The sequence below is a fragment of the Apium graveolens genome, chromosome 10, assembly GCF_009905375.1.
Source record: "Apium graveolens cultivar Ventura chromosome 10, ASM990537v1, whole genome shotgun sequence".
NCBI lineage: Eukaryota > Viridiplantae > Streptophyta > Magnoliopsida > Apiales > Apiaceae > Apium > Apium graveolens.
The window spans coordinates 107,108,546-107,120,570 of record NC_133656.1 but is presented as its reverse complement, the minus strand read 5'-3'; the positions used below and the strand labels follow the sequence as shown (position 1 = coordinate 107,120,570).

General features: G+C 32.0%; 1 protein-coding gene across 1 annotated transcript; it reads right to left on the bottom strand.

Moving 5' to 3' along the window:
• Positions 1 to 2,792: 2,792 nt before the first annotated feature.
• Positions 2,793 to 9,460, bottom strand: LOC141690134 (peptidyl-prolyl cis-trans isomerase FKBP20-2, chloroplastic). The gene is made up of 7 exons (XM_074494786.1): positions 9,378 to 9,460; positions 6,917 to 7,004; positions 6,630 to 6,844; positions 6,382 to 6,491; positions 5,348 to 5,456; positions 5,173 to 5,249; positions 2,793 to 3,150 (listed from the first exon to the last, which is right to left on the bottom strand). Exons 1-7 carry the CDS (start codon positions 9,406 to 9,408, stop codon positions 3,031 to 3,033), a joined length of 750 nt encoding a protein of 249 aa, XP_074350887.1. The 5' UTR covers positions 9,409 to 9,460; the 3' UTR covers positions 2,793 to 3,030.
• Positions 9,461 to 12,025: the final 2,565 nt, after the last annotated feature.

Below are 12,025 nucleotides of genomic sequence, written 5' to 3'. Positions count from 1 at the left end.
GTTTATATAGGCGCCCAAAAAACCCAAATGTTTGGATGCCAAAAAGACCACGACTGGGCGTTTTAAAATCAACGACCCAGATGAAAATGGTTGGAATTCAACGATTGAGATGGGTCATTAAACGACGTGATGGACAACTGTCCCCATTAGTGCACCCATGATGCTGCCATGTGGAGGAACGAACCAAGACAACACCGAAGGATCATCCTAGGATTTCTTCACCCCAAGATGGGCCAGGGTTGATGTCCATCGATCGATCGAAGGCCCGGACGAAACACAGGGACATGTTAACTATGGGCCCAGTAAGGCCTATGAACGAAGGCCCATATGGAGCTTTAGAGACATGGGCCGAAGGCCCGAAGGTCCACACAGTTCCTAAAATCCGAAGCCTAGTACTCCCCTCTACCGTTGGGGATCCCCCAATCATAACGCCCCGATTTCACTCCTCCAACGTTCATGTTTATCCCTTGCGTAACGGACAGGCATTCATGATAGATTTTGGTATAAATATCCCATAAAATGTAAGAAATGGACAACTTTACCCAGATATTATCCAAACTCTCTCTCTATTTTTTTGTATTCCTAAACTCACTCTACATCCAGATTACTTATTCTCGCACCGGGGGTGAATCGGGGGGACAATCTCTCGCATTCTCTTCATTTTCAAGTCATCGCCGAAGGACGTTCTTGACAAGACGAATGTTGTTCCTGCGTTCCGAAGGAATCTAGGCGTAATACATCCAATGAAAAAAATGTTCCTAGACATAAACTTGCCAATTTAGGTGTAAAATCCATATATTATGCGAGTAAGGTTTTACATTCAACAGAGTTTATTTTGATAGATATACATTTGGCCGTCGTCAAGGTTTCAAGAGAGCTAAGATCTTACTCTTGGGCACAAGTGATTGAAGTACTTATCAACGATGTCTTGCTAAAGGCAAACGGAAGGAAAAAGTGCTTGTTTACTTTGAGGTCGAACATATAAAGCCAACCAAGAAGTCGAGGGATACAAGGGAGGAAGACATAACGGGCGAAGGCCAGGTCACTATGGAAGACGAAGTTTCGCCCGATGAATCTTAATTGTCCTCGACATCAATTATAAACAGACTACATTTTCAAACAGACTATCTTTAGTCCGCGGTCTTCCTCTGCAAGCTAACCCTGTTATGAATTACATACGACTACACTTGAGTTATTTCACCACCATGAATCTTTTAGGGGTCGTCGTTTTAAAATTTAATCCTCCAAACCCAAATCTCTGAAATTAAAATAATATAAAATTAAATTATCTTGATTTTTTTAATTAATAAAAAATAATAAATTAAAATTATTTTAATTGAATATATTATTCCAAAACTCAACCAATCAAAAATAATAACTCAACCTTATATCATCTTAACCCGATAATTCATTCTAATCCTATACCACTTCGCGAACCAAACAACCCCTACCATACAAGCAGGTTAGCAGATTACTTTTGTAAATTATTCCAAATTTGCATCTGTAAAGAAATATTCAAAATATTCCCACTTTACACAAACATTTCCATACCCGCAGATGATGGGTAGGGATGTGGCAAAATAATCCAACACGAATATCCAATCTAAAAATCGGAATTTTGAATATATCAAATCCGAAATTTTGAATTTGATTTTGAATTTTAATGATAATTTTTTCCGAAATCCGAAACTCAATTTAAACCGGAGCCAAACTAGAAATTCCATTAAAACCTCACATATAAATAATATATTATATACAATATTTTAGATGAAAGACATAACTTACATTTTTTTTCATTTTATAACTTGAGTTAATAAATTAATATGAAGATAGTTAACACTTATTCAGTAAATTATAACTCTCATATTTTTTATTAAAAATGTACCTTTTATGTATTTTTAAAAAAAAATCATTTGTGATACGATACAGAATATTATGTTATTAATATATTTTAGATTTTACTCATCATGTCAAACCATGCAATGTAATATGTTTGACTATTTATTAATTAATATATTTTAATTTTAAATATTATATAAATGTAATTAATGATATTTACATGTACAAATAATATTAAATTTGATTACAATATTTATAATCTTGAATACCCAAAAAATATCCAATTCGATTAATTTAAATTTATATAACCCAAAAATAGTTAAATTTGAATTTAAAATTTATAATACACAATCTGAATCCGACCTATTGTATCATTATTCCACAATTATCATTTTTGTCATACGTCTTACCCCCAAACTGTCATTTTTTCTTTGCCACATCCCACGCCAATTTTCCCCTGTTTGATTCCAAATCCTCACATTTCTAAAATCTTTTACAGGATGGTTGTTCCATGTGTTTATGAACTCAGAAACAAACCTCAAGCAAATTGTAATTATAGCTTAATTACAGGAAATGTCATTAGATTGGCTGAGAAGGCATCATGACAAATTGACAACTGAGGCACAAGCACAATTCATCTATGGAGGTTAGATAGAAAATATAGGAAAAAAGAAAAATAGTGACTATAGCTCACGTCTCTATTCACCATATTTTTGTGAAGCAAGCATGTCTACAAAACTTTATCTGGCTGCCACAACTTACCTGTAAGAGTGGTTCGGCATACAAAGGATGGGCAGTTGACATATATGAACACTTTAATAAGATTTAGTACCATAAGCTTTGGCTCCCATTAAATTACCGCTCCAACTGACTGAATAAGAGAGCATGTCCTGATTCTCCAAAGAAATAGAACTGGTACCATAAAACTTGGCCCCATTCAACAAGATCTGGCCTTCCAGAAAATAGAACACATAGATTGTATGAAATTGCATTTTTACATAATAATGGTCTACCCTACATGTGGCAACTGCAGACCGACAATCTGCATCTGCTGCTATTTAGTTCATGTCAGCACTAATATCTCTGTTATGCGAATACTTTCATACACTGACAGTCTGACACAAAACGAAATTCCTTTTAGTGTCCTATGGCATTCAGAAAATATTCACATAATTTTAAATTTCCCATTTTTCAGGTACAGACAACATCTGAATAAAATCCAATTGTCCGTCTTTGACAGTCTTGCACGCTAATCAATTCCACATCAAAAACTTCAAATTGTTTTGAGCTGAAAAAAGTAGAAGGCCCAACCTGAAGATGACGGTGCTATTCAGTAATCATCCATATCGAATCAAAACATTCATACAAAATGATGGGGACAGGTGTCAGAATTTTAAAAGTTACCAGAGAATGATACACATAATGTAGTCCAAAATTGCTAGAAAAACTTAAAAGAATGTGACTAGTCATATTTGAACAATACTTTTGATATTTATCATTACAAATTTCCTGTTATTTCTTCATAAAACAAACAAAAACATTCTAAAATACGTTTTCTCTGCCTGGTCATATGATTTGATTCAGAAAGGTATAGCAGCTATAATAGAGGAAGGTAATCTACAGGTGCCAGGAACAGTCATAGTTCATGACTGCATAACTCTAAGTACTACTACTAGTTTATTCCTTGTACTTGCTCATAAATTCATCAGAAATTTATCATGCTACACCATAAGCTTAGGCAAATTATAGAAGTAATCATGAAATCTATGTCTGTGGCTTGTGGTTGATCCATCTCACTGCACCATGATATAGTCATTTTACATCAGATTAGTATCAAAACATTGAGGCTTCTTTTTGTAGCACTGATTAGACTTGTAACATAATTAAAATCTAACCCGGAAATCATGGCCAATGCTCACGCTAGGTCTAAACAATATCTTTCCTACAGAGATGTATGTTCAAGAATATATGTTTAAAGAACTCTGGTCCATAACCTTGACCACTAGTAACAAAGTATTTATTCTTTTTACACTTGGACCATCGGTTATACTCTTTAATAAACTGTAAAATGGTTTATTTATGCAGTCAAAGAATCTGAACTTCAAGTTTAACTTACTAAAGAATAAAGAAGTAAATGAAAAAGTAAATAAGGCCTTCTAGTAAACTTCTACTGGTAAGAAATGCAAGGGAAAAGATTTAGGTCGGTTTGCAGAATCTTTAACAAATCTTTGTCTTTGACAGAACACATAGTAAACTTGTAATACTGAGCAGGCTTTAATTTATACATCTACAGAAATTAGGGTGAGTTAAACAACAGTGTTTGGGAATATTTTTTGAAAAAAAATATCTCACGACATTTTTCCCAGGAAAAATATTTCCCGAAAAATATCCCCGGGAAAAATTTATCAGAAAAAATTGTGCTCTTCCTGGAAAAAAAAATCGGTAAAAAATTCGCCAGAAGTAAAATTTCCCGGGACAAATCCGGAAAAAAATAACAGGAAAAGATTTTTCCTAATAAAATTCTCTGGAAAATTTTCATTTGAAATGACATGTATCTTGCTAGTATTTCGAATTCTATTTTTTAAACTTGTTCTATACAGTTAAACTCTTTAAAGTAATAGGGTTGGGACCGAGAAAAAATATTACTTTAGCGAGTTTATTACTTTATCGGGAGTAAAAATACACTGTGTCCATTATGTTGGGACCGGAAAAAAAATTATTTTAACGAGGTTATTACTTTAACGATTATTACTTAATCGAGGTTCAACTGTAATTGTGTTGGATTTGGACAAATTCCAAATCCAAAATCTTGGTACTTCCCAAACACTTGATTTGATCAAATCAGATTTGAAATGAAATCCATGTTTCCAAACGGGGCATTAGGTATTTTAAAAAACAGGGATTGTGCACTATTACCATATCATTTAATGACTAAACACATGGTTTACCAGAGCTCCACATTTATAGGCTTGAAATATCTATCCATCTCTAATTCAATAACCATATGTAATTAATAGGTTTTATATGTTTTGCCTGTGTATAAGATATTTTTCTGGTATAATTTTTGATGTATTGTGGAAATTCAAATGCACATACACCCAAGCTTCCACGGCGTCCAGAACCCTCAACCTCTTATTACTAGAAAGGGGCATCTACTAGGCTATAGCCTATAGTCTATAGGCCACAGATTATGAGACATATTAGTACCATTGATGTCAATGTTAACATAATTAACAACTGATGATTGTCTATTTAATATTTGCATGGGTGGTGGAGCGCCCACTCGCCCCTTCGTAGCTCTGCAAATGGAGTTATATATAAGTTTTAACTTACAGGCGGTCCAAGCTCTGGAGGAATAATGATCCTCCTTTTTCCTCCAGGTCTCATATCTACAATCCCTTGTTCGAAGCCTGTGAAAGAATTATTTATATATGTCATTGCTTAATTTAAATAAACAGTGTACGAAAGACATTGATGCATCAGACATGCCAACTGCAATATTTTCTACCTGGAACTAATCCATTAGTTCCCAACCGAACTTTTGCAGGAGCACCTTGTATATAAGTGCTGTCAATGCGCCTGCCTGACTCATTGTAACCAATATAATGAAAAATCACCTGCAAAAAAACCTTAAATCAGACAATCTCAAATTATTAATTATCCCAATTCTTCTAGACAAATACTCTCATATCACAGTTTTGGTTACTTTATCATGTACTATTTTCATAACATATATGCTGGCAAATTAAGAGGTCCAAGTTTGATCATTTAGTTGCAGAATGTTAGTTCGGAGAATTTTACTATAGATTATTTACTAATCTCCATTGTAGAACCGTGACATGTTAATAACAAATTAGTCAAAACTCAGAAATCACACTAAACAGTACTGCAATCTTAATACATAGCTCAAGACTTGAAGGCCGTATTAACATCAGAGAAGACAACGTATACAGAAGAAGAAATAGAATGTCTGCATGAGCACTCTACATTGAGACTATATTAATAAAGTCAGGGAGCGATAGATTGCTACAAGTAGTTACTGTAATACTTGTTTTAAACCTCCTTAAATGTCCTTTTCCGCATTCAGCCTCAAATCATTGCATTGCATCTTTTTCAATAGCCACTCGGATGAGAGAGTAAGTGGCACTCGTAACTTTATTGGATGCCTACAGAGTTGAGCTCTCTTGATGTTTAGTACGAATGAAAGCACATAAAAGGTATCTAACCATTGCTGAGAATTACTACAAAAATTGCAGTAATCTACAAAAAGCGGTTTAAACAGAAAAACATACTCTGATTTGGCTATATAAAAAAAAAGATACTTCTTTTTTAATTATAAAACTCGAGCTTTTACACTAAAATCAATTCATGTACCATTCCGAAATCTGTGTCACAAGTGAAATGATGGCAACATACCAAGTTGGAACTTGAAAAGTATCTACAAAAAAGCTAGCTTCTACATCTCAGAGGGAAATTAAGCGTATACTTGCTTATCATTTTTAACAAATGTAATCATAGCTTTCCAGAAAACAAAAGAAAGACCTGTTGGCCGTTCTTGGGGTGATCACCTTTTCCAACTTCGAAATCTTTGTATATAAGCCCTGATTCACTTCTAACATAGTTATCAGGTGCAACTACTTTGACCTCGAATCCTAAAAGGAATCCCCACACACAAATGTCAGTCCCGTTTTGTAAAATGGTGATAAGACTGTAAAAGAGAGGAAAAGACTTGTAGTAGTAAGACCGGAAAATAAACGAACTTCCAAGGTTGTTTTAATAGTAGAAGAAACCTTCTCTGACAAAACTTGGGAAGTCTTCAGGTGCATTATTTTCTCTCTGTATTCGCTTGTTTTGTTCAACTATGCGCTTTTCATCAAATGGGCTCTTAACTTTTGTTTTCCCGAATGAAGGCAAAGTTGGAGTTAATCCTACTGAGACCAGAAAGACGAGGAGTCTTCTCCGCTTAAAAGTTTCTTCGTATTGCAACTGATGTTTTTTTTCTTCCCTAGTCAATAGTAGGTTAAGCCAAGTAACAACAAAAGTAAAAATGAAACATTATTAACAGACAAATATTGACCTTATGTTGGAAATCGAGCAGCACTGCACTAAAAGATTCTTTGGAAAAGAAGATTCTGCAATTGCAGTAAAATCTGAGAGACTTCTATCTGGATAAAGTGAAGTAGACAAAAGTATAAAGAAAGTTGGTTTACATTGATTTAAGAAGCAGATGAAATAGAAAACAAAAAAGTATATATTTCAATTTGCGGCAAAACCAGAAATGGACATCAAACTGCACAGCAATGGTAGCTGTAAATAAATCAATATGTTTCCTAATCAGCTCGAGCTCCTTTAAACAGAGTCCAATCGAGCTGGATAGTATGCAGGCTCAGCTTGTTTGTAAGAAGCTCAAGCTTGTTTATTAGAAACTCAGCTTGTTATATCCTAAAACCTTCTCAAACTTGTAAAGCTACGAACCAATAACCTAGCTTGTTTTTCGGATCAAGCTCCTTCAACTTACTCCGCTCACATGAACAAAAATATCTCTTCAAGTAGATAAACATTTGAAGTTCTCTGTTTCATAAGAAACTCCACCTTGAGCTTGTTTGTTAAAAGCTCTGCTGGTTGCTCATATGCAGCACTGCAGCACAGTATTGGATCCTATGTTACCAGAACTCAGGTACAGGAGTTGGATACAAATGCAGATTCAAGTGTTAGACTCTTGGTTTCTAAGAATTGGGGATTCGTGGCTTAGGATCCGAAGTTGGACACGGGTGCAGGGATTCAGAGTATAACCTTCACATAGTAGTACCTTCTTTTCAAATATTTTACATTTGTAAATTAGACATTAATGTCTTCTATCAATGTAAACAAATATATATATATATATATATATATATATATCATCATTGAAGAGGTTGTTTCCTCAAAAACCCCGGCTTGTGAGTGCACAAATATGTGTTTCCTAAGTAAAAAATGATAAACAATGATATATTATATACTGGCCTATAACCCGTGCGATGCACGGCTAATTATAATATTTGCAAATTGCTTATTATATAAAAATAAATTATAAAAGATAATAATTAGGTATTATTGAAATTAAAGAAGTTAATTTTTTGTATGTATGGTGATAATGATGGATTTAAAATATGAATTAAAAATATGAATTATTTTCTAATATTAAAATATGAATTATTAAAATTAAGTTTGAAAGTATTTGGTTTCCTGTGCAAGAGATGAGAAAGAAGTTGAGTGCAATTAGAAGTTGAGTTGAATTGTAGTTCAAAGAGTTTGTAATTATATTAGATATCTAATTTAATATATTTAAATAAATTATTTTTGTTTTAATTTTATTTTGAAAGGTGAAAAAAATGTTTTAGGAAGGTGTTAACCATCCGACCAAACCAAACCAAACCATGTTTCTCTTATAATAGTATAGTATAGATAGTGTATATATATATATAATTGTTTGTCAAATTTATAGAAAAAATCAAAAAGAAAACATGGAAATAGTATCTATGGAAATCCCCCTCTTAAAACAAGTTGTGAGACCTTGTATTATTTTGAACTAGTTAGTCTAGATTGCTTGATGTTTAAGTGTCAGGCTTTTATATGAAGAATCTGACTCAAACCTCATACCCACACTCATATCTTGTGTGGTCGACACGAGTATGAGGGCAAAATTGAAGAGTCTGAGTACTGCCGAACAGGCAATATTTAACAAAAAAATGAAGTTGGTTGAACAACCTCTATGGCTGACATTGGACCTTTTTTGTTGACATAGAAAATCAACTTAATAGTCAATCTAGTAACAATTTAATAGCTCAATTACCATCCTATGTTTGGGGGTGATTAAATTCCAGATACTATTATGTTGTTAAGTTACAATGTAATCCTGAGGTTCACTTGTCTTAAAAGTTTACATTGTCTAATTTTCAGTCTAACATTACTAATACAATTAACGCTTTTGTTAATTCAGAATCTGCTACTTCAAGGCTTTTGATAGTCTTATGAACACAATGCTACAAAAACAAATACTTGAAGGTTGTTATAGGGTGTGTGCTTAACCTCCGCAGATGGTTTGAGTCGCTATTCTTATCTGGAAGCAATTTCGGAGTTGTTTGGCTTATATTGAAAGAAAAACATTCGTAACTAGAGCTAGTACAAGATTAAACAAATACACAGCAATATTATGTTGGCTAGTGAATAAGTACCTTCTATCAACCTCTTATAATCCAATGTATTAGTCTTTAAATGAAAAAAAAAATTGCTATGCAAAAAACAATGTTTAAATGAAATTTTAATATAAGGCAACACATTGAGAAAAAAATATATGCATATCTGAACTCTACTCTACAAGTATACACACTCATTTCTACAAAAAATCTGAGATTTTAAAGAAAACCCAATTCTTGAAATATCATATATGAGAATTACAGCTAATAATCACTACATTCTTATGGGTAAGAATAGTACTGACAAAATTCACTAAACAAAAAGCTTATAAGAACAAGGTGGATAGAGATTTGAAGACTTACAAGGTAGGGAAGAGGATGAGAGCATCAACATGATTTTGTTAAAGACTTGTGCATAGTATACACGCCTACTGCCCCCCTTATCCTTTTTCAAATTCCACGTGGAGTTTTGGATCATATTTAAGATTATTATATTTTTACCACTTTCATAATAATTAATTTATGGAAATTTATTAAAAATATTATTTTTTTATAAAATTATTTTCGATTTTACTAATTTCTGAAAAAACTTGCAAAAATATTATTTTACTCTTAAAATATTTGTAAAAATACGATATTGCATAAAATGTTGCAATTTAACGTAAATTGTGTAACTATTTTAGGTTGCATTTCGGGCTGCATTTTATATTGCATCTTAGGTTGTAAATATGGTTGCAATTTATGCAACGTATTTTTGCAACTTTTTATAATTTCAAGTTGCAAACGCACGTATTTTTCCAAATATTTTTAAAAAATGATAGTATTTTTACAAAAAAATTGTAAAACTTGGGTATTTATGAAAAAATCTCTTAATTTATTAGTCAGTAATTATGTTTTGTGTTTTTTTGAAAAATAATTCTTCTTTTAACTTGTTTTGAAAATATGAGTTTTTTTAGTTTTTATTTGTAAAAAATATATTTTTCAATTTTTTTGTAAAAAATACGATTTTGAACCCGATATAACCGGATGCAATCACAAATGTAACCGATGTAACCTCAAATGTAAAAAAAAATCATTATTTTTCAGAAAACGTAAAATAAGTTGCAGGTGTGGTTGTTTTTTGTAGTAAACCGTATTTATTCAAAAAAAATAGTAAAATCACAGACAAACTTAGAAAAATAGGTAAATTTTTTAAAAGGTAGTAAAATCACAAACCATACTTTTGATAATTTCTCATTTTATTTTAAGTTAATAAATTTTAATACTAATTTTTTTAAATTTTTTTATTATTTAATAGATTACTAAGCCGCATTTGGTAGCGACTTTTAAAATATTATTTACTTTTTTTTGGTATTTTAAATTATTTTTAAGTGTTGAATAAATATAGAAATAAAAAAAACTACTGTTAACTTACTGTGTCGCCTTCTCAAAATTGAAAAAGTTACTTTCGCATTAAACATATTTACTCCAATGAGCCGCTATCTCTTTATTCACAAATTTAAAACAATGTAATATTATTTTTTGATAGAAAGTTTATTTGTTAATATGGTAGAGAAATTTTAGGATACTAATAAGATGGTAATTTGAGTTAAGAGAAATATTTGCTAATATGATAAAGAAATTTTAAGAGAATAATAAAATGTTAATTTATGTTAAGAGGAAAGTTTATTAATATGGTAGAAAATAATAAAATGATAATTTGAGTTAATAGGAAACTATGGGAAAAAAATGAGATAATCTATTCAATAATATAAAGCCGGAAGCCAAAATGAGGCTTAAATTACTACAAAGCCCTTCTGAAATCTATGTTATTACAACGATATGCCATTAAATCTATACAAATTTTGTATTCATACAGTACACATACTAATCTACTGGATTATATACGAATGTACTAAAGTAAAGTACAGAGGAGGGGTGATGAAAAACACAGGTGTGTCTGAAATCAGGACTAATCTGGAGAACAAAAAATATGACATCTCAAATAATTGTCGAACTATCCATCTCAATTGTGGTACTATGGTCTAGATTGTGTTTACGTGTCGCTCTCTAATGACAAAGAGATGTAAGTATTTAGTTATACATAAACTCACTTTCCCCCATAATTTGAATTTGAAACTGTTAGTCCCTAACAATACAACAAGAATTACAGAAGGGGAGTGAATGTAATTCTGGCTACTTTTTGAGATTAATGAAAAATGGTTCTAACTTAATAATATATAAGTGTTTGATTTGCAAAGTGCGGAATGAAGAGTTAGATAAATCAAAACACAAGTCTTTAAAAATTTCTGGGTGGATTTGAATGTATCCACCAGATATATATATATATATATATATATATATATATATATATATATATATATATATATATATATATCAAGAGAACCCTGTGAAGCTTGAATAGCTCACAGCTGCTTACAAATATGAACAATTAAACTTACAGAGAAATGCTACAGGATACAGCTTACAATTATTTCTCTGAGAATGTATTTGCTTAGTCTTGTTATATTCTACTTGCTACTCTTGGTTTATATATCACCAAGATTACATAGTAATAAGACAAGATAATAAAACAAAATATATCAAGTCTAATACCATGCTGCTTCACTACCCTATTCCAGCATCTTTGAATATCTTCATGGAAATGATAATATTTCTTTATTCTCAAAAACCCAGCTGAATAGGTTGTCACATTCCTTTTGCAAAAACTCGACGCATGTGACTGTGTTGTCATTGTCAACATATGTTTGAATTGATCATCCGTCGGGTACATGATTATCATCCGTCGGGTTGCCTTGTTGGTCATCCGTCGGGTAGCTTTGTTGATCATCCGTCGGGTAGCTATTTGACACTTGACTTCATTTCATTTATGCAAAATTACAAGACATCTTATATTTACAATTAATTAACTTATTCTGCATATCTAATTAAAGTCAACATGACTTATATGCTACTACAGAATCTATACAAATGTGTTTGCAGAAATGTGCTACATGACTTATTGTTACATT